Raw genomic sequence first — 24,477 nt, 5'->3', positions numbered from 1 at the left:
ACTCGTTCTCTTTTATGAGTACAATTCATGGGGTGCACTCGCTCACTTTTTCCACCCCTTATTTTACCATAGGAGATTACGTATTATAGCAGGGATGTATTCATTTCAACCCCTATTTGAACATAGCAGATAATACATAAGACTACGTAACATAGCAGGGATGTATTCGTTCCAACCTTTATTTTAACATAGCACTATGAACATCGTGTAGTGACCAGCCATGGTCTTTTACGACCTCCAGTTTAGGGTGTGTACTCGTTTCCGTTTATAAGCATTTGTAAGGGGGTGTATCCATACTCTTTAATGCCCACATGTTAGGAGGTGTACTCGTTCTCTTTTAAGAGCATATTTTCCAACCCCTATTTTAACATAGCAGAAATTACATAAGACTACGAACACATAGCAGGTGTGTATTCATTCCCTTTTATCAGCATTTTTTCAACACCTATTTTAACTATAAACATAGCAGACAATGAATACCTATGTAACATAGCAAAGGTGGTGTACATAAGACTACCAACACACAACTATTTAACATAGTAGGGCTGTATTCGTTCCACCCCTTTTTTAACATAGCAGGTGTGTATTCATTCCCTTTTATGACCATTTGTTCAACCACTATTTTAACTATAAACATAGCGGACAATGAATACCTATATAACATACCAAAGAGGGTGTACATAAGATTACGAACACACAATTATGTAACATCGCAGGGCTCTATTCGCTCAACCCCCTTTTTTAACAGCAGAAATTTATGAACATATTCTTCATCCCCATTTTAACGTAACACAGATTTCGTCCCCAACCCCTAATTTTGCATAGCAGAAATGACACAAGCATATCCCCAAACTACTGACCACCGTGAACAAAGGTCAAAGTCGTCAACGTAGCAACATATCGACGTGCTGTTTCCACATTTACTAATTGATCATCAAAGAGAACATGTCCCAAAAGTGTTGACCATCGAGCTCAATTGTCAAAATACTTAAAACCTAATAACTCGAAAACGGAGGAACAAATTGAGGTGGTGTTTCCACATTTAGCAATTGGTTATCAACTAATACAAGTTCCAAAAATAATGACCATCGAGGTCAAAGGTCAAAATACTTAAAAGCTAATAGCTCGAAAACGGAGGGACAAATTGAGGTGGTGTTTCCACATTTAGCAATTGGTCATCAACTACTACAAGTTCCAAAAATAATGACCATCGAGGTCAAAGGTCAAAATACTTAAAAGCTAATAACTCGAAAACGGAGCCCCGTATTTAGGGGGTGTTTCCACATTTACTAATTGGTCATCAACTACTACAAGTTTAAAAACTAATGACCATCAAGGTGAAAGGTAAATACTTAAAACCTAGTAACTCGGAAACGGGGCCACATATTAAGGTGGCATTTCCACATTTAGTAATTGGCCATCAACTGCTACAAGTTCCAAAAATAATAACCATCGAGCTGAAAAGTCAAAATACTTAAAACCTAACAACTCGGAAACGAAGCCAGATATTGAGTTGGTGTTTCCCCATTTAGTAATTGGTCGTCAACTACTACAAGTTTCAGAAATAATAACCACCGAGGTCAAAGTTCAAAATACTTAAAACCTAATAACTCGAAAATGGAGCCACTTATTGAGGTGGATTTTCCACATTTAGTAATTGGCCATCAACTACTAGAAGTTCCAAAAATAATGACCATCGAGCTCAAAGGTAAAATACTTAAAACCTAATAACCCGAAAACGTAACCACATATTGAGGTGATGTTTCCACATTTAGTAATTAGTCATCACCAGCTACATGACCCAAAAGTGTTGACCATCGAGGTCAAAGTTCAAATATTTAAAATCGAATAACTCGTAAACGAAGTCACGTATTGAGTTGGCGTTTTATCATTTAGTATTTGGTTATCAACAGCTGCATGACGCAAAAGTTTTGACCATCGAGGTCAAAGTTCAAATATTTAAAAACGAATAGAGACAGGTAAACGAAGCCACATATTGAGTTGACGTTTTCTCATTTAGTAACAGATCATCAACTACATGTACGAAAATATTCACTATTGAGATTAAAAGGTAAAATAACTCGTAACAGAGCAAAGGATAAATTTGTGTGATATATTCAATTTTGTACCAAGCACAAACAAGTGAAGAAGGAATAAATTTCAGTGGCTTATTTACTTTTGTGTTAGTGAGAAAGAAATCAAAGAAACACAATTTTAACTAGCACAGAATTTCTGCGCCATTTGGGCTATTCATATAACGCAGAAATTAATTTGAATGGAGTATTTATTTTTCTACTAACAAGAAAGAAAGCAAAGATGTTCCATTTTAACTAGCTGAGAATGTTATATCATATTGTACTATTTAAACAAACGAAGGGTTAAATTTAAGTGATACTTTCCATTTTGTACCAAGGAGAAATGCCCTTTTAACTTGCTCAGAATTTAAGTACCTTTATGTGCTAACATAAAAAAAGCGAAGAAGGTCCATTTTAACTAGCTGAGTATTTTATACTATTTTGTACTATTTAAATAAACAAAGGAATAAATTTGTAGTAACTAGAAAAAGCGAAAAAGGACCATTTTAACTAACTCTGAAGTTCCATACCATTTTGTACTAATTACAAAGGGATATCTTTCGAATGGGCATTTAACTTTTGTAGCAACAAGCAGCATTTTAACTGGCTCAGAACATTTTGTAACAATTTACAATAGTCAAATAAACCTAATAAAAAATTTGATGAAGTATTTAGTTTTGTACCAAGCAGTAAAAGGAAAGAATTAACGTTTAGTGCTAAACAAGCAAACAAAGGAATAAATTTATACTTACCAGAAAAGGCGAAGAAGGATCATTTTAACTAACTCAGCACTTTACATCTTTTTTGTGCTATTCTAATAATCGAAGGAATAAATTTGAGTGCTCTATTTTATTTTTGGACCAATCAGAAGAAAAACAAAGAAGGTCCATTTTAACAACCTCAATATTTTATACATTTTGTGCCATTTAAAAAATGAATAGATATATTAGTGTGTCCTATTTCTTTTGTACCAACGAGAAAAAAACGAAGAAGAACCATTTTTACTGGCTTAGAATCTTATACCTTTTTTAAAATTTGAACAAACGAATAGATAAATTTGTACCAAAGAGAAAAAGCAAAGATATAACATTTAACTAACTAACAATATTTGTGCTACACAAATAAACAAAGGAATAAATGTGTACTAACCAGTAAAGTCGAAGAAAGAACTTTTTAAATATCTCAGCATGTTATACATTTCATAATACTGAAACAAACGAAGCAATAAATTTGAGTGGTTTATTTACTTTTGTACTAACGAGAAATGACATTTTAACTAACTTAGAATTTTATAACTTTTGTATTACGCAAATAAAGGAAGGAATAAATTTATACAAACCAGAAAAAGTGAAGAAGGACCATTTTAACTTGTTGAGTATTTTATACCATATTGTACTACTCAAATAATCGAAGGAGCTAATTTGAGTGATATATTCAATTTTGTACCAATCAGAAGAAAAGCAAAGAAGGGTCATTTTAACCTACTGAGTATTTTTGTGCTACACGAACTAACAAATGAATAAATTTGTACTAAGCAAAAAACAAAAAGCGAAAAGGGACACAGTCTATATGTACATTTTGTATTACTCAAATACACGAAGGATTAAATTTGGGTGTCACATTTAGTTTTGTACCTACAAGGTTTTAACTAGCTCAATATTTCTGTACCATTTTGTGCTACTGAAATAAGCGAAGGAATTTGGTACCAACGAGAAATGCCATTTCTACTAACTCAGTATTTTATTCCTTTTTATGCTATTTAAATAAACGAAGGGACAAGTTTTTACTAACCAAAAAAATTGAAGGAGGACCACTTTTAAATAACTCAGAATTTTATATCTTTTGTAGTACTCAAACAAACGAAGGAATAGATTTGTGTGATCTATTCAGTTTTGTATCAAGCAGAAAAATAAAAGAAGTACCATTTTGCAATAATCAAATAAATGAAGGAATAAATTTGGGTGTTTCATTTAGTTTTGTACCAACCACAGAAAAAAGCGAAGTAGGTCTATTTTAACTAGCTCAATATTTCTGAACCATTTTGTGCTACTCTAATAAACGAAGGAATAAATTTGGGTGGCTCATTTATATTTGAACCGATCAGAAGAAAAACAAAGAAGTTCCATTTTAACTAGCTCTGCATTTCTAATGAAATTACACGAAAAAAGTCATGTTAATAGCCGTTTGCCTTTCACAATAGTAAGGTGCCCTATATTATATAAAAACAAATTGGCGCTAAATAGACTGTACCTTTGGACCCTCACTACAGTAACAATACAAATGTTAGTTAACGCATTCGTAACGTTGTTTAAATATCTGCAGCAACCGAAAGAATAATAGTTTTGAGAGTTGAGTAATTCAGCACTTTTTATAGATGGTAGGCAACATGGATCTTTGAAAACCTTTCTCTTCCTTGATGAGCTGATTTTTACTTTCATATGATCTCTTTCTCGTCTGGTTTCCCTTCTGCCTTTTCTCTATCAGCGCGGTGACCCAAAATGGCCAAGCATGCTGTTTCTTCTTTTTTTCCTTAATACGTCTTCATCTCTTAATAAAGCTAATTGCTATAGAGCCTGCTATACAGAATTAAGTTAAAATTCAATGTACGACGCTACTCTCCTCTGTAACCAATGGTAGCTCTGGTTGGATAAATCTTACGTTCATATATGTAGCTAATGAACTGAAAACTTTGGACTTCAGTGTCAGCGTTAGTATTTTGTTAACTAAATATAAGACTTAATATAATACTAAATATAAGACTTAATTCGCTAAACGCACGTCCATTAACCATATAATTATGAGCCTTACTTAGTGACGGGAGAGGCAATTAAATTTTATTTAGCAATGCTACTTTAAAGTGGAACTTTCTCTGGTGACAAAAAATATACAAAATTTAGCACCACAACTGAATAGACCACTCAAACTTATTCTTTTGTTTATTTGAAACCCCCAGAAAAGTATAAAATGCTGAGCTAGTTAAAATGGAATTTCTTTGCTTTTCTTCTGATTGGTACAAAAATAAATGAGCCACCCAAATTTGTTCCTTAGTTTAATTGAGTAGCACAAAATGGTACAAAAATATTGAGCTACTTAAAATAGACCTTCTTCGCTTTTTCTGTGGTTGGTACAAAACTAAATGAAACACCAAAATTTATTCCTTTGTTTATTTGATTAGTACAAAATGGTACTTCCTTTCTTTTTCTGCTTACTACAAAACTGAATAGATCACACAAATTTATTCCTTCGTTTATTTGAGTACTATAAAAGATATAAACTTCTGAGTTATTTTAAAATGGTCCTCCTTTGCTTTTTCTGGTTAGTAAAAACTTATTCCTTCGTTTATTTAAATAGCACAAAAAGGAATAAAATACTAAGTTAGTAGAAATGGCATTTCTCGTTGGTACCAAATTCATTCGTATATTTGAGTATCACAAAATACTACAGAAATATTGAGCTAGTTAAAATGGACCTTCTTCACTTTTTCCCTGGTAGGTACAAAACTAAATGTGACACCCAAATTTATTCCTTCATGTATTTGAGTATTACAAAATGTACATATAGACTGAGTCCCTTTTCGCTTTTTGTATTTTGCTTACTACATATTTATTCATTTGTTGGTTTGTGAACCACAAAAATACTCATCTAGTTAAAGTAACCCTTCTTTGCTTTTCTTCTGATTGACACAAAATTCAATATATCGCTCAAATTAGCTCCTTCGTTTATTTGAGGAGTACAATATGGTATAAAATACTCAACAAGTTAAAATGGTCCTTCTTCACTTTTTCTGGTTTGTATAAATTTATTGCTTCCTTTATTTGCGTAATACAAAAGTTATAAAATTCTCAGTGAGATAAAATGTCATTTCTCGTTGGTACAAAAGTAAATAGCCACTCAAATTTATTGCTTCGTTTGTTTGAGTAGTACGAAAATGTATAATATGCTGAGCTATTTAAAATGGTCTTTCTTCGCTTTTTCTTGTTAGTACAGATTTATTCCTTTGTTTATTTGTGTAGCACAAATATTATTAGTTAGTTAAATGATATATCTTTGCTTTTCCCTGTTTGGTACAAATTTATCCCTTCGTTTGTTCAAAATTTACAAAAGGTATAAGATTCTAAGCCAGTTAAAAATGGTTCTTCTTCGCTTTGTCTCGTTGGTACAAAAGAAATAGGACACTCTAATATATTTATTCATTTTTTAAATGGCACAAAAGGTATAAAATGTTGAGGTTGTTAAAATGGACCTTCTTTGTTTTTCTTCTGATTGGTCCAAAAAATCGACCACTCAAATTTATTCCTTCAATTATTTGAATAGCACAAAATAGATATAAAGTGCTGAGTCAGTTAAAATGATCCCTCTTCGCCTTTTTTGGTCAGTATAAATTTTTCCTTTGTTTGCTTGTTTACACAAAATGTTAATTTGTTCCCTTTTCTGCTTGGTACAAAACTAAATACTTCATCCAAATTTACTTACTACATTTAATTGAGTATTATAAAATGTTACAAAATTCTGAGTTAAGTAAAATGCTCCTTCTTGCTACAAATTTTAAATTTATATTTTCGTAAATAGTACAAAATGGTATATAACTTCTGAGTCAGTTAAAATGGTCCTTTTTCCCTTTTTCTAGTTACTACATATTTATTCTTTCTTTATTTAAATAGTACAAAATAGTATAAATACCCAACTTCTTAAAATGGACGTTCATTTTTTTCTAGTGGGTATAAAACCTAGAACACCTAAATTTATTCTTTCGTTAATTGAAGTGGTACAAAAGTACATAAATTTTGAGGCCTTTTTCGCTTTTTCTGGTTAGTTCCTTTATTTATTAAAAATATCAAAATTTTATAAAAGGCTGTGTTAAACTGGCTCTTCTCGTTTTTATGAAAGAAGGACACCCAAATTTATTCGTTCATTTATTTGAGCAGCACAATTGTTGTACATAAACTCTGAGTCCGTTTTCGCTTTTTATGGTTAGTACAAATTTATCCCTTCGTTTGTTTAAATAATACAACATGCACAAGAAATTCTGAGCTAGAAAAAGTGACATTTCTCATTGATAAAAAAATGAATAGTTCACTTAAATTTATCCCTTCGTTTGTTTAAAAAGTAAAAGGTGATATAAAATTCTTAGCTAGTTAAAATGGAATATCTTTGCTTCCTTTCTTGTTAGTAAAAGAATAAATACTCCATCCAAATTAAATTTTGCGTTTATTTGAATAGCCCAAATAGGTACAGAAATTCTGCGCTAGTTAAAATTGTGCTTCTTTGATTTCTTTCTCATTAATACAAAATTAAATAAGCCACTCAAATTTTTTCCTTCTTCACTTTTTTCTGCATGGTACAAAATTGAATAGATCGCACAAATTTATCCGTTCCTCTGTTACGAGTTATTTGGCCTTTTGACCTCAATATTCAATATTTTTGTAAATGTAGATGATCATCTGTTACTAAATGAGGAAACGTCATCTCAATATGTGGCTTCGTTTACGAGTTATTCGATCTTAAATATTTGAACTTTGACCTCGATGGTCAACACTTTTGGGTCATGTAGCTGTTGATGACCAATTACTAAATGTGGAAACACTACCTCAATACGTGGCTTCGTTTTCGAGTTATTAGGTTTTAAGCATTTTGACCTTTTACCTCGAATGTCATTATTTTTGGAACTTCTTGAAGTTGATGACCAATTACTAAATGTGGAAACACCACCTCAATATGTTTCTCCGTTTCCAAGTTATTAGGTTTTAAGTATTTTGACCTTTGACCTCGGTAGTCAGTATTTTCGAAACTTGTAGTAGTTGACGACCAATTACTAATTGTGGAAACAGCACATAGATATGTTGTTTCGTTTACGAGTTTGACCTTTGTTCACGATGGTCAGTAGTTTGGGGACATGCTTGTGTCATTTCTGTTATGTTAAATTAGGGGTTGGGGACAAAATCAGTGTTACGTTAAAATAGGGGTGGAGAAAGTGTTCATAAATTTTTGCTATGTTAAAATATGGGGTTGAACGAATACTGCCCTACTATGTTAAATAATTGTGTGTTCGTAGTCTTATGTACACCCCCTTTCCTATGTTAGTTAGGTATTCATTGTCTGCTATGTTTATAGTTAAAATAGGGGTTGTAAAAATGCTGATATAAGGGAATGAATACACACCTGCTGTGTTCTTAGTCTTATGTAATTTCTGCAATGTTAAAATAAAGGTTGGAAAATGTGCTCTTAAAAGAAAACGAGTACACCTCCTAACATATACTGATAAAAGAGAATGAATACACCCACATTAAAACTGCTCATAAAAGGAAACGAGTACACACCCTAAACTGGAGGACGTAAAAGATTATGGCGGGATGGTTCACGGTGTTGATAGTCCTATGTTAAAATAGCGGGTAGGACGATTACATCCCTGCTATGTAACGTAGTCTTATGTATTATCTGCTATGTTCAAATAGGGGTTGAAAACGAATACATCCCTGGTATGTTACGTAATCTCCTATGGTAAAATTCATATTCTGCTTCATCCGGGACAAAAGTGGGTAGATGGTCAGTGGCGCAGAAGCCTCACTTTCTACTACTTTTGTATTGATGAACATTTTGTTTTGGCCCAATAACAAAATGATTGGAGGGACATTTCTCCCCTCACGCGAGGGTTACCACAGAACACATAATATATATATATATATATATATATATATATATATATATATATATATATATATATATATATATATATATATATATATATATATATTATATATATATATTTATAAAGATTTTGTTTTCGTTTGTTTTCGTGTTTGTTTGCTGCCTGGGGTTTCAAGTGGGAAGGAGTTTACTGAGACATGTAAAAATAGTAGAAAAGACAGTGTCAAATTCATAATTTTCGCGGCCTCTGAGATCAATGGTGAAACACATATCGTTAGGCTTCAAATTCAGCTCATTCGGCTCTGGGCCGGGGTCACTGTGGGATACCGAGACACGAAAATATATTCCAAAATGATCGATATTCTTAAGAAATGCATTGTTTTCGCGGTCGCTGAGTTCAATGATGATACTTCCATTAGCAATGACTTTCGAATTCAGCTATCATTATATGCGCGCCGGGAGTCACGTGCAGAGGGAGATTTACCGAGAGATGTAAAAATGATCCAAAATGACCGATATTAATGTCAAATCCATAGTTTTCGCGGTCGATGAGATGAATGGTGATACCCGAACTGGCATTTGCTTCCAAATACAGCTTTTTCAAAATTCGAACCAAAGGGTGTTAGGAGGTGTTTACCGGGATATGTAAAAGCAGCAGAAAATGATCGATATTTTTCTTTCGTTGTTCCGTTTGTTTACATAGATATTTTATCTGATCTATCCGAAGTATGGGTATATCAGCTGGTAATTTAGGTACTAACCTGGTGAGAGGCAGATACGTTCACTGAGTTTAAATCGAAATAGTGGAAATGATTGTGAAGCCTAAAAGAAAATATGACATTTTACACTACAATCGAACAGTTGTAACGGAAATTACCGAGAAAAATCTTTTTAAATAGAGGGGAAGAGGGTAATCCATACTACATGAAAGGGTTAAATTCACCGCTCGTTCTTGAGTGATTTTAATCTCAAGCCATAAGGATGACGGAAAAAGAGTCAAAGAAAATGTGCATCATATTTTATCGAAAACAAATGAATTGGAGAAAATTTATCGTTGACCTCTAAAAGAAATGCCGGGAGGCTACGAGAGTAAACCCACTAACTTATTTCTCACTGATGTTAACTCACTGCATAGGAAATAGTCGGGAAGCCTCAAAGAAAAGTGCGACATACTACGCCAAAAATCGAATGTTTTCTAACGAAAATTATCGTTGAGTATATATATATATATATATATATATATATATATATATATATATATATATATATATATATAAATCGCTTTATTATGAAAGGGCATCAGTCAAGGTTTTACCGAAATTGAATTTTGTGCGAATTCATAATCATCGACCATTGTGGCGTTAAAGAAGCATAAAACTGATGGATGGAGATGATCAAAAGCATGGCGGGAAAAAGCGAAGCTGTGGTGTTGAAAGGATATCAGTCACTGTCTGATGCCGTTTTAGCACAAAAGTGTATACCGCCTTCAGAAGCGTAAATTAATTGCTGAATACATTTTCATTGCTTTCTTTGCCAGTACAATGTATTATTACCATAAGTATGATACTGTGCTGATCACGGGCGTCTCTAGCGGAGTGGGGCTAGGGGGACTCTTCCCTCCAATATTTTGAAGTACAAATATTCAATATTCTATTCCAATTTAATTAATTTACTAACGATAGAATAACATACAAACTACTACTATAGTTCAGTTGGAATTCGTTACACCACATACATAACTTTCTTTCAAATTAATCTCATTTCAATAAGAATTTTGGGTAACTTTTGTAACAAAAACTAAGAATTCTATACTTCTTCCAAATGTACCACACTTTAACTTCTAGTATGGAGGTTTAGCTGGGCTTCCAAGAGGTTATATTCACAGAGCTTTTTTAAATTTCTAACTTTAGTAAAAATGAAATGTACCAACAACATATTCTATAAATGTATCAGAATATTATATATATATATATATATATATATATATATATATATATATATATATATGGTTATAAATTCCGGGTCCGATTAGAAATTAGAGAGGTTCACTTCCGATATATTTTAAAATGATATTATTGTTTTGTAATATGTTCTCTGTTCTTATTTTTATATTAAGTTCTTTCACATTTACTTTGAAATGCAATGCCGTGTTTTGCTGATTGAAGGAAATGCTGATTGTAAAACGAATCAAATAATGTTGTTAATAAAATTAAAGAACACGGGAGAATTTCGAGAATTCGCAGTCACTTTCTTTTTGCTATCCCGAAACTCGCGTGCTCCTAAGTATGAATGCGCCAGGCTCAAGATACGCCGAAATGAGCTCTAAGGCTGAGCTATTGAAGGTATCTTACATTGTTCCTCCAGCAATAAGAGTTGGGCATCTGCCCTATCATATTCAAAATTTAAGACTCGAATGTGGTAATATAAATGAGCCTCTAAAGGCATGAAAGTAAATAAATGTTACAAAATTATATTAATAACATAGAGTCTACTGATGGGAGTAAAGTTTCTTTATGTCCGGTTTGTTCATGATTGGCGTAATTTGCCACTTCTTTGTAAATTGTATTTTCCTTGTAGTTAATTCTAAACTTTTCTAATGAAATAAAATTATTGTGGATGGATTTGAACTTGAACTATGTTCAACTTAACATACACTTAAAATAAAAATTTCAACACTTTCCATGATGCAACACAATTTTACTGCTTCTTATTCAGAACAAGAAAAATATCTTAAAATAATGATATAATTTTGAAATTAATCGGCATATGGAGTTACAGACAACTAGATGGAACGCAAGACTGGGAAGTGAAATGTTAAAGATTTTCGGATCGGCACTATGTTTTATTATTATTATTATTATTACTTGCACAAATTAATATAATGCTACCTTAGTGAATTCTCACTTTTCCACGCTTTTGATAACGTCTATCTCTTAAGCAAAGGTATTATTATGATATGTTTCCTCATATCTTTATTTGCTTCTGAAGTAGGTTGGCCTTTCAAACGTTGTCAACAGTTTACTCTAAGATTTTAAATATATAAAGGCGAATTGCAACTTACGCTTAAGCTGCATCTTGATTACAACTCCTAATAGACTTCAAATCGTGTTCTTGATTGTGTAAAACCTATTCTTTCAACCAGATTACTACTTATAATTGGACAGCTGATCAAAAATTAAAGCAGTTATAGTAAAATACACGTGGCATTCACACCAGCATGTACGAAGAGAAGTGACCAAGATTTGAATTGTATATTGAATAACGTAATCATAACTCTTACCTTTTAATGATGCACGAAATTGTATTATTTTATTCCCATTATAATCCGTTCCTATTTCTTCTGTTGTAATATCCCAATCATGATGCGTTCTGCCTTGAAAATTTGCCTCCTGATGGATGGTCCATAGCCCTTTGGTATTCTGATGTAGTTTGGTGTAGAGAGTCAAGTTACGGAAAGGTTCTAAAGTGGCCAATACAGATGATACAATATAACATAAAATCGCAATAGTTATACGGACTATTTGTTTCCGTAACATCCTCAGTTCCTTGAGTACAAATGTCCCTAAAAAGAACAAAACTACTATAAGTATATAGTTCGAATGTGTATTAAGATGTTTACATGCTTAACTACTAGCAAAACAACGCAGTTTACATGCTTAATTACTAGCAAAACAATTTCAATATTATGACTTATTTTTTCATATTCCCCCATAACCTTTATCATTTTAGAGCAGGTTGCCACATTTTGTTGTTCAATGTCTCAAATAGAACAAAATACACTAAAACAAAAGTAGTTGAAGTTCTCTTCAAATTGATTACCTGCTACCCTAAGCATTTCTCAGGATTAACATTAACACGACTTTATATACCTTGTTTTCAAAGAAAATGGAAGGTTTTATACTAAGAACGTCAATTATAAATGAGTACAAAACATATAAGGTGAGAACTAATATCGGCAAGTTCATTCCACGATGCCAATTTTGGTGTTGTGCTAGATACATGGACCCTGACAACTTATCATTGTAATATACCAGCTTTTACGTTGTGGGGTGTCGAGATTGCGTTAGTGAAATGCATGATAAATTGAAACGTTATTGCAAAAGATTCAAATAATAAAATAAATGCCACAAGACGTTAAAAATACGAGACTTGGCTAGGAAAATTTAAAAAGAATTTTAACATGATAGAGCTATTTTATAACAGGAGGATCTATTGTGTTTTCCATAAAAGTGAAACTATATTGTTTCCATGCGTTTCCTGAGCAACAGAAATACGCCTTCAGAAACTGGCATGGTTCAAAAATTAAACTCAAAGTGGCTATTATCTGATATAGCATGAATTCATAAATTAAGTCCGTAAGTGTTGCAGAGTTGTTATGTTAGGGCATTTTTATACATTATTATAAAAGAGATAGGCATTCAAAAATTTTCCGCTAGCACTCTTCTGTGTAATTACTATTGAGTGAAATCTTTTGTTCTGCTAAGCAGCCAGCATGTATCCTCCCACTGTCCACGAGATTTTGCATCATTGAACCGTAATAAGTTTTGTGCTTAAGTATTCGTCAACACTTGTATGAAATTTGTGGACAGGAATTGTTTCTACAAAGGAATTGTAAAAGGATATAACAAACTATTAAAAGCTTGTCATTACAGTATTAAAGGTGGACACTGTAGTGGCTGACCATTGTGTTTGATCATAAATTTGTGGAAATATTACTGTGTTTAATTCTACAGAATTTAAGGTTTCTCAGGGCCATATTCCCGTGTTACTGTCCGCAGATATAAATGTATTCAGTTGTATTTCACTTATTAACTGAAAATTTACAAATTTCTTCCCCAATAATTTTCAGATGGTTTGATAGCATAGTACAGTAATGAATTGTATAGTGACTGCTTTAAACTACTTGACGTATTACTTTAAGGTGACAAGTTCTTCGATTCCAATCCAAATAAGATTAAGAATGGATGTACTGAATAAAGAAAATGCAGCAAACTGCCCTTGATCTGTGTAGTTCGTAAGTTATCTGCATATTATTATTTTCAAATTTTCACTTACTGCATCCGTTAATATATTTGATGCTAGTGACGATGGGCTCCTAATACAATCAACTAATTAATGTTGATAAAATCCTATTTCGGTCTTATATTTGTCTGGACCTTATTTGCATATCCATTTTACCGCGAAATTGATTCCACCTGTCTCCGTCGCACTAGCGTATTTCTACGTGTCCGTTCTCAGGTATTTTAATAATATTCTGAACTATCAAATCTTCCTTTAGGAAATCAGGCACTTACTTTGTTGATATGCTATACAATCTTATGAGGTGCATTATTAATAAACTAACGCAAGATCATCCTACAGCACGGAAACAATTTAAGGACCCTAATTCAGAAAAGGAAACGTTTAAAACTTTTGGTGATAGTAAATCTGTGTTTCATATAACGATCAAAATTAAAATTAAACGATAAAGCGATAAATATTCTAAAGCATGTAGTGAGGGTATTATATAAGAAAGTGATTGCCACAAGTAAATTTAAACCTCACAACGAAACTACATTTATCAGAAGATTTACGCTAAGCCTTGGAATCTCAAAGGTCAATACACTCACAGAGTAAAGGTCGTTAAAATTCAAGAAAATGTTTCAGGCATTTCATCAATTTTGTTTGTTTGTTAATTCAATAAACTAGACAATTTTCTCCAATAAGTAAATTAGAAAAGTAAATATAGTATATAACTGACTGAGGCAACAGTTTTAACTAGCTGAGTTGTACCTTTCTTGTACATTTTCCAGCTAGCACGGCATAAGCAAGAAAGTACCCTATCTTCCTGTAGAAAAGATATAAACATATTTCTGATTATATCAAAAAATTACTGAGCGAGTTTGATAATTTCCACTGGGAAGACGTCTTGCCTAAAATAAATTCAGAATCCTAGTGTAAATACACAGAGAGCCAAAAGAGCATGATCGGATTGCTCACTATAAAACAACCAGCGTGTCCGATTGTTTCTTCATCGGAGCTGCAGTTGATGTAATGATATATCCTGAAAGTTATGCAAATTTGAAATTCTTTTTCCAGATTTAAAATGACATAAAATGAAATTTTAACGTCCCAGGATTGTGTCATTTAGACTAAGGAAGACGATGAGTAATACAAGTGAATAGTGGTGAATGGAAATACTGAATGAGGGAGTGGGTGAAAACGAGTATCCGAGAAAACTAACAGTACTCGATATTGTTCAGAAGAAACTTGCTTGGTTGGAGATCGAAGTAGAGGCCACTGTGGCACTATTCTTCGCTGCACATATACAATTGCCTATGATTAGAGATGCAAAAAAGCCGGCTTTTTTGAATCGATGTTTTTTTTTCACATAAAAAGCCGGCTTTTTGGGGAAAAAACGAGAATTTTGGAAATTTTGGCTTTTTTCATTTTCATGATTTTTCTATCTAAATAGCTTTCTTATAGTATATTCTATACTTAGATAAGAATTCCATGACCTAAATGCCATATTTCGCTCTAAAATTTACCATCAAGATGGATGGAGCACATGTTTTACGAATTAAAGATAACATGAAGAATGTAGTATTTGAGGGCAATTTTAGAGGCTATTTAACTTTATTTTAACTTTTGAGTTATCGATATTTCTTCTTCTCGATATCTTTTCAGTTTGTCGTCTGTTTCATTTCTAAGAGCTTAGTACTCTAGCTTCTAACGCAGAAGTTAAACTTAGGTTTTTCTATATATCCGTCAAAGCGTACGTTTTTCAATATATCCGTCTAACCGTACTTCCACATTTCTGTTATACTGTAGCTTGAAGTGATTTAGCAATAATTTTCCGGATACAACCTTGAATACTAATTTATACAAATAATCAGTAGCGGATTTAGAAACGTACTTTGGGACGGGTTTCTCTGATTGTTTCATATTCTAAAATGTCCTAATTTTATTTGGGAGGCGCTTGAAGTTTATGAGTACGGGCATAACTAATACTGTATTTCGTTTCGTTTATATATTTAGCGATAATCTTCCGGATACAACCTTGAAGATTATTTTATACTGAGAATCAGTGGCGGATTTAGAAAAGTATTTTAGGAGGGTTTTTTCTTACTAATGTTTAGTTTTTCTAAGCATTCGTAATTTTTATTTGACAGCAGCTTAAAGTTTATGAGTAATGGTATAACTAATAGATATTTCGTTTGTTTTAGACATTCCGTAATTTGGGGTAACAGGCTTCAGTTCGAAAGACCGCCCACCCCTAACCCTCGCAAAACCGTCACTGCTGGTAATTAGTAATAATAACGATTTAAAAACAATAAGAAATGAAGTCAGCCAACTCACAGTACACGCACTATTTCTACTTCATAGATGGAATGAAGAAAAGTTTTGTCAGAATGGTCTAATGCTGAGTTGAATTCCGGACTTCTCGATAGAAGCGCAAAAGCTCCAGTCAATCATGTTTGTTGTGCAGTTATATTTATCTTAACTTAAATATATTCCGTAGTCCTTTTTTGTGTGTGTTGGTGGGGTGGGGAAAGTTCCATAATGATATGAAGGGTGTGAGCCAAGAACATGGTAACTAACAAATTTTCAATTGCTGAGTTACGCAGCATCAGATAGGCAGCAACGCATACCGCTCCGTTTAATCCCTCATGTATAGACTTATGTGAAAAATGAGCTTTCCGACTTTCAAAATGGATTGTGCAGCAGAAAATTTCTAATTTCTTAAAATAGTAAAATTATGGGTTACCATGTTCTTATCTCACACCCTTCATGTTCAATCCCTCTTGTTAAAAATACAGAAAACTTGAGGACTGAATAAACTGTGATGGTGCTTATATAAAACTGTAGAATTTCAAGAATATACAAAATCAACAGCTCTAGGTGTGCAGCCTTTAAGTGTATCATATAAATCTAAGTATTTTTCTTATGTTTTATTTTAAATTTATTTTGTTCCAAAAAGAGGGTATGAAATCTTTTGAAGTAAAAATACTACATAGAATTTCCCTGTTGGCTGGTTTACACCAGCTGTTTTTCTTCTTTTTTTAAAAATAAACAACTGGTTTTAACTGAAAAAAATAAAAGGTACGAAAAATGCGAATCGTGTGAACTTCATCGTGACGTTTCCGTACATCAAATCATCTACATTAGTTTTATTTCCTTTTCACCTTTTAATCAAGGTGTCCCATGTTCAATTCTCGGTCGAACCACAACCCTTCTTTCATGCGTAAACAAATTAGCGGTTCGGATGTCACTTTAAGCGAAAGTCTTCTCCTTGATAACCTCGGTATTACGTAAGGATGTTAAGCCTGAACATAGGAAACGAAACTAAATTGTATATTTCTGCATGCCTGAATGCCTGTTGTTTTATAAAGAAGCCAAGGTTGCTTAAATATACTGATATAAATTGACAAAATTTATCGATTGCCTACGTAGCTTCCAACATTAGCTTGGATTGTACTTTCAATGATATGTACCTCAGTTTTAGCGTACTGATTATAATACGTTGACCTTTAAATTTTACATGCGAAGCAATAACAGGATTTTTTCCGTTATTCTTTTACATTTAGAGTAATGACGGGATTTTCCCGATGGCTAGGGCGGGAGTTTCTCAATTTAAAAAATTTACTGACCGGACTTCTTTAAGCTTATGTGACCTCTTCCAGCATAACCCCGTTGTTGCATAGTAACACCAAGGCGAAACAAACTTATTTCTGTCAATATGTAATATAAATACATAAAGCAAAATATCTAAACCCAAAAAAACTGGTTTAAACCAAAAAAGCTTAGTTTAAACTCCCCCCAAAAAAGGGTTTTTGGCATTTTCAAAAACAACCGTGGCTCTTGCCAACCCTGCTTACTTTTGTATGTAGGAGGTTAAAAAAATCTTATTTCATACATTGGTTATTTCTTTGGAATTCATAATGTAAATATGTTGAGAAGTAAAACTGTTTGAAATATCTTTTCGAAATTCATGGTTTATTTTCGAGGTTTTATATTATTATCGGCATCAACCACTAATTAAATGACTTTTTGTGTTGTAGAGAAGCGAAACAAAATCTGGTTTATCAATTTAAAGCAGAATTTTCAAAAAATCCCAAAATTTCCCAAGCAAAAAACGAAGCAGACAATACCGAGTTTTTTTTTCAAAAAAGCCGGTTTTTTCCGAGCCCTTGCATCTCTACCTATGATTGACCAAAAATAACTAGTTTCTATTTCTTAATATAACAACTAAATAAAGTGCCAACATTATGAAAAAATTACTGCAAAATTAATAACCACGAAGGACTGGCATCTATTTCTCTACAACCTTGTGCATGCAGACTTCTCTTACATGTATCAGTGTGCCTTAAGTATTTGGGAATGTTGAAACATTATACCTATTGAACTTCAATGCCTAACAACTTAGAATACTGTGACCTTTTATTCCATGCTAAACATCTTGTCAACATAAAATATGCGTGAGAAAAGCTCGAGTCAATAAAACTGACTTTTTATGCATGTCGAAGTTACTGTAACCCAAAATAGTACACAGTTACAACTCATAGATGGCTTATAGATAGCTTATGAATTGCGTTTATTTATCAAGTAAATCAGTGCAAATCTTGAAGTTCAATATGTGTTCCAATTCGTGTACCCCAAATCTAAGAAAACGTTTATGTGAAACCCACAAATCAATGCCCTTTGGTGTGCCCATGGCGTGCCTTGAACTGCGTGATAAGCTTTGTGAATAATAACCAAACGATGAAACTGTGGACTACTCGAACATACCATCCGCTGTAAGAACAATTCTGCATGGTGATGAATTGCCATTATCAGAACCGCTACCAGAATCAACAATGTGAGACAGTGTCTTGGAAAGTGATATTGAAGATAATGATAAGCTTACTGATGACGCAAATTATAGTTTGTCCTATGAAGTATATTTTGTAATACATAGAAACCGGAACAATCTAGTGAGATAATTTAGCTTGTCATAATGAATCAGAGCTTCCTTTTCAGTCTTTCTATTAGTGTGAGCGAGAGAAAGTTAATTTAACTTGTTTTCAACAGCCCGTGTGATTTAATATAGTGTACAGGGGCAGATGGACTAGCAAGGTAATTGCGAGCTTCTTACAACGGTTATCAATTGGGGTTACTCTCCAACGTCTGTATATTCAGTTTGAAATATATTCTTTAGCAGAATATGAATTTTCACCTACTCATTTTCATTCTTCACGTCATTGAAATTCTACAAAAATCCTAACGTCATGCATAGTAGAATACCTTTTGTCACGTAGAAATTGTATGACAATCTGAAGATTCTATTGAAAATGATGCAGTATGTGAATCACGTGTGGAGCATTTATAGGGATCTCAAAGTAATCGGTCTGTTTTATTCACAGTAAGTCGGAGAGTACGCAAAGGGTAGGGCACTATCTCTTAAGAACGAGTCCCTGTCAACCCTTTCTAAGAGCAAGTGAAAAATGCAACGAGAAATATTTACGGATCTTCACTATTTTACTTGCTACTACTCCTGACTGATATAGGACTGATGAAGTTTGAAAAGTGAATTATATCCCGAAGATCCATGAACAGAGTATTTAAGTAGTAACTGAAAATAAATGTGTGATGTCAATTTGAAAGTGGTATTCTTAGGTGGATGTCATATACTTATATCCATTAACGACCAAAATTTGAAAGTAAATTAGTTAAAGTTTAAAGAGGGCATTTCTTTTTTTCATATTTTTATAGCAAATTTTCTTGGTAATCACTAACATTAAAACTGCGAACAAGTTGTGTTAATACCAGTATAAAAAAAAGAACGTAAGATTTATAACATGTCGACTAAAGTTAAATTCCTTTCACAGCCACTTTGTCTCTTTGTGTGTTAATGTAAGAGCAGTCTTTGAGCAATTCACCATTTTTGAGCAACAATACAAAGGGGGTTAGAAATAAACATTACTACTGGAACATTACTCGCTTTCCCACATATCGAAGCCTAAAACACAAACGTCATCATCAAGAGAAACGCGACCTTACATTAATAAACAATATTTTTTATGGTAATAGACTGGATAGGAAACAGTAGATATAATGTGCTGTTTCACATAGGTGATTTCAGAGTTTAATAAGTTTCTATATATTAAACTAATATTTCTCTTCAGAACTTTTATCATTTTTCTGTTTTCAGTTGTACCGTAATGCCGATACTCTACAATGAAGATGAAAACTTACATCAAATAGTAATAAGACCTTATTTTATTTTTATATGATTATGAATATTTAATTCTGCCCGTTTTGCATTTTCCAAAAATTTTAACAATACATATTTTCTATTGTTATTAATTCGAACTTATTTTTTTGAACTTCCTCAGTAAACAGATTTGATACACAGGAACGGGATTAAAATTCAGATTCATGGGAAAGTTATCTAGAAAATTATTACTTTCATTAAGGAAATAAAAAATATTTAAAAAAAAAAAAAATATTGTCTAGTGATTTGTATTGTGAACGAGTTATCATGTATCTCGATCAATACTCGTTCAAAAATATTCGTTATCTATGATATAATGAGGTGTGTAAATGGAACTTTTCCTCCTTTTCTGAGCTACATAAAGTATGCCAATATGTATATTAATATGATTTTTTAATTTTATGCAAGCAATGCACCATGAGAGTTAATGAATTATTTTCCAGAGTACCTTTAAACCAATATCAATTTAAGTTAACCGTATGGTACGGAAGAAGTGACAGACTTAGAATATTTCACGCTGTTTTCGTTTCGAATGATCTTTGAGTGAAAATAACATCTCACTGGGACAGAATCTCAGGAATTGGTCACTAGGGGTACAAATGAAGCATGCTCTGAAGAATGTACTATTTTTCTACAGTATCAGTAAGATGGCCATATGAAAACAATTTTACCTCAATCCCCACTCTAAAAAGTTTTCTTTGGGATATCTCTATCGAATTATCATATAACCTATTACGACATATAATTGTATATTTAAATTATCTATGCTACTACACAACTGTACGCATATCACAGATTTCAAATTCTTCTTAGTTCAACAGCCTGTGCATTGTAGAATGAATTACTATTGGATGAACTTTGAAATCCATTTGAGAGAGATGACTGTTCTTCTTCTAATCCCCAGATGATTGACATCAATTGTCTTTCCTTGTCGGAAAGTGAAATCGGCCCTTGAAACAAATTGGGTTATTATAAACCAAACTTGAGACCTAATACTACATTAAAAATATACCCTACCCCATCTCTTACCAAATGATCGTATTACACGAGCTCAAAATTTAACACCTTAATTTTGGTGAAGGACGTTGGAATATTTTGAAAGTTTAAGGGCTATAGAGGGTACGTAAAGTAAATGTGCGTTTTTGAGAAACATCGATGTGCATTTTCTTTGCTTTGAGTGTTGAAAATTTCAATTGACCGTAAAAAATTGGGAGAAGGTTCCTGATTTTCTTGTCAACAAATTTGTAAGACTCTTAAGTAAAGCATAAATTTGAGGGTGGGTTAAAGTAATAGCAACATTATCCAAAATAAAAAAAAGGTGCATCAAACTTGTTTTTCACACAGTTCTTCCGCTATTTTGTTACCGTTTCGTTTCTTCATTTACAATCATGTATGCCCAATTCCAGAAAGGTTGAGCACATTGATTATTATCCCAGAAAAAAAATGGATTTTGACAGGAAAAATTCGAGACAGTCTGAAATTTTGTCATTTGCAAGGACCCAACCAGAAATGTATTTCCCAAAACTTCCTCACCCTCCCCCTTGTACTTTTCCCACCACTTTCCCTTTAATATCCGATTGTCAAGGTTTTCGATTATCGTTCATATCTCCGTTATTATTAATCCGATCTTCAAATCTTTTTTACAGTTTCCTTCCTATCATTCGTAGCAATTTTTACTAGGTCTAATACTTTAACAGATGTTAGTAGAAAAATGTAAAAGTTTATATTTTGTCCTTTTTCCGTTTTTTATATTTTAACTTTTTTGTAATCCAGAACTTGTAAAAACGCTCCAAATTAAGTTGTAGAGGGCTTTTTATCTTTAAAATGGTATATATGATAATATACTTAGAGGTGTGGGGACATTTAAAATTGCAACTTCAGAGAGCGAAATGTGCGCTCAGTTATTACAAACTTCGAAGTGTTGGCACGCCGTCGTTCTCCTCGTCTAATTCATATATCGTAGCTTAAGATCGCGTGGACTTCTTGGCAATATCGAAACATGGACCCTTTTAATTCTTTCCCTGGTTTTCTGTCTCAAGCCACGCTCATTATTGCTCTTGACGAATTATGATCGTAAATAAACATATTCAGATTTTGTGGAATACACTACTGGCGTTTTTTAATTTCTCGTACCTTTTTTGTCAGTCTTTCTTCATGCGGGTTTTTTGTCAGTCTTTTGTCAGCCCTAACCCATATAACACATGGTTGTTACATTATTTACCATCCATGGATCCGCTGTGTCATAGACTAAAAACTTGCATCTGTGAATGAATTGACACCTATCGTCCCAACCGGCAGCTGTAAATTAATTGACAATATTACCTAATGTAAAATAATCATTGCCATTCACAGAATCACGGACGTCCTACCCACTGCAGCTAATGTTACAATTTTTCTGTTCCTTATATACGTTATATTCATTATTCATTTCCTGACTTTTGTTTAAACATAACCCTATCAATAAATCATATAAAACAATTTGTCTGTATATAGAATATATTTAAGGTTATTTGCAATATAAGTATGCTATTATTCATAAAAAGTTTCATGTTGATCTTCATCCATGCTTTCTGCGTTGTAACACGAAGGACTATTACAATGGTGATACATAGCTGAACAATTCATCTCTGACAACACTTACAATAATCCCCACAAAGAGGTTTGGAAGAACACGTCAGTAAACACAACAAACGTCTGGTGCAACAGGCTTTGAAGAGGTAACTGGTCTGACAAATTGTCTCCCGACTGTCTCTGTACTTGCAAATCAAAGTCTCTGTACTCGAGTTTAGCCAAATCGAAATTCGGTCTCAAATTTGACTTTGTTGCGAGCATAGTGAATTTGAAGTATCGGGCTTCATTGAAGTTTGAGTATCTGTTCAGTCCATACAATATGTTGTTCACTTCTTAGCAATTCTTCTTTCGACATATTCTCCTCGGTAAACATGAAATCCTGCTTCTTAGAGGGGACGAGGATCTCAACATTCTACTGTCTTTACCTTTCATAAACCATAAAAGCTAGACGTAGTGTTACAGCCAGTCACTGTATTGGTTAAATAAGACTCCTTCTAATTTCTTTGTTTTGTTCTAGCAACATCTGGATGATCGATCTTTACTGGCTATTTGTTTACAAAATGCATATTATTTTTCTTCTTTCTCAGAGTAAGGGCCACTAAAAGCATCAATAAATCCATATCGGAACTTACTACAACGACCTATGAACACTGATTTAGTTTCTCTGTGGCATATTTTATTGCATCTTGTTCTGCCATGTAATTTGACATACCGCTATGTCCAATTCTGTTGCTAGTGGCTATAACACTTTTGTTTTCCTTATTCTCTCTATAAAGTTTTCTTCAGCTGTTAAATATTTTGTGTTATCCTCAAATTTTATTTTACGTAAAATTTCATGCATAATTTATTTTACATTTTTTTCCTCGTCTTTAGTGTTCGAATGCTCCAGATATCCATCAAAATTATAGTAGAATTTCCTCCAAAGTTAGGTATTACATAGTCATAATAACTTTTAATTAATTCTCCATAGGTGGAATCACTTGACCACCTTTGATAATGAATCAGTAACCCTCTAACGACTACAAATGTTGCATGACTTATATCAATATATTCTTGATACATACCTGGGAATATCTTCATCAAGGAGGATTTTATGAGTTTGAGGAGTGACACGTCATCAAAAAGAGATGGCGGTCTAGATGCAGCTCATATGATAGGTATAATTTTAATTTCTTTGGATTGTCTCAAAAACAATGTTCTGTTTAGAAAAGCAGTTGAGGATTTATTGACTAAAACTTCACTACTTTTGGTTTACATTTTGTTTTCAACATGTCCCTCCTATGAAGCTGTAAATAGCTATTTTTTGTCTTTAATTGTTTCCTTTATAAGCCTCATCACAGTTGACACTATCATCAGACAAGCAACCAGACGATAAAAAGAGGAATTCTTCACATAACTTGGTGAACTTTTTGTGTTGGTGAACTGTAAGCCATCTACGAAGTTTTAGATGAAAGACCACACACTTAGAACTACGTATTACCTATAATCCGTGAAACTTTCGAACTATTTCAACCCTCTCCAAAATTAAAAAAAAAAAGTTTTGTTTTGTATATATATGACACGATATTTCGTTGCAGGTTGGCAGTAGAAACTCATAATTTTTTAGTTAGTATTAGATCAAAGCAAACATTTTGAGTCAATAGCGACCGGATTTTAATCAAGGACCAAATTCACTATCTCACTATGAACGGTCGTGTTAAACCCACCTTTTGACCTGTTTTCTAAGTACTAGTACCAATCATTGAAGTTTGTAACTGTTCTTGTAGGTTTCTGCAAGTTTCAGTTACCAACCTAAATATAAGCTAGAATATCCTGTGAAAACCCCCGAATTTTAAACTTCACAATATGTTCCAATACATTAGGTTTCTCCAGTTTTTGTCGCTCACATTTCCCCATACTTTACTCTGTAGCAACCTATTGGCGTGAAGAATGCTAAGTTGCTCAGTTTATTTT

At 33.0% G+C, this 24,477-nt stretch overlaps 1 protein-coding gene across 1 annotated transcript in view; it reads right to left on the bottom strand.

The window, feature by feature from the left end:
* The window catches only part of LOC145683408 (hemolymph lipopolysaccharide-binding protein-like), a 181,972-nt gene that overhangs the window by 116,117 nt on the left and 41,378 nt on the right, over positions 1-24,477 (bottom strand). Inside the window, exon 2 of the mRNA XM_081754745.1 lies at positions 12,001-12,282. Within this exon, the coding sequence (XP_081610871.1) occupies positions 12,001-12,256 (256 nt within the window). The 5' untranslated portion in view covers positions 12,257-12,282. The remainder of the gene's footprint in view (positions 1-12,000; positions 12,283-24,477) is intronic.

This window comes from Thermobia domestica, chromosome 4, assembly GCF_964235325.1.
Source record: "Thermobia domestica chromosome 4, izTheDome1.hap1.1, whole genome shotgun sequence".
NCBI lineage: Eukaryota > Metazoa > Arthropoda > Insecta > Zygentoma > Lepismatidae > Thermobia > Thermobia domestica.
The sequence above is the reverse complement of the archived record's forward strand: the minus strand, read 5'-3'. Positions and strand labels throughout refer to the sequence as shown.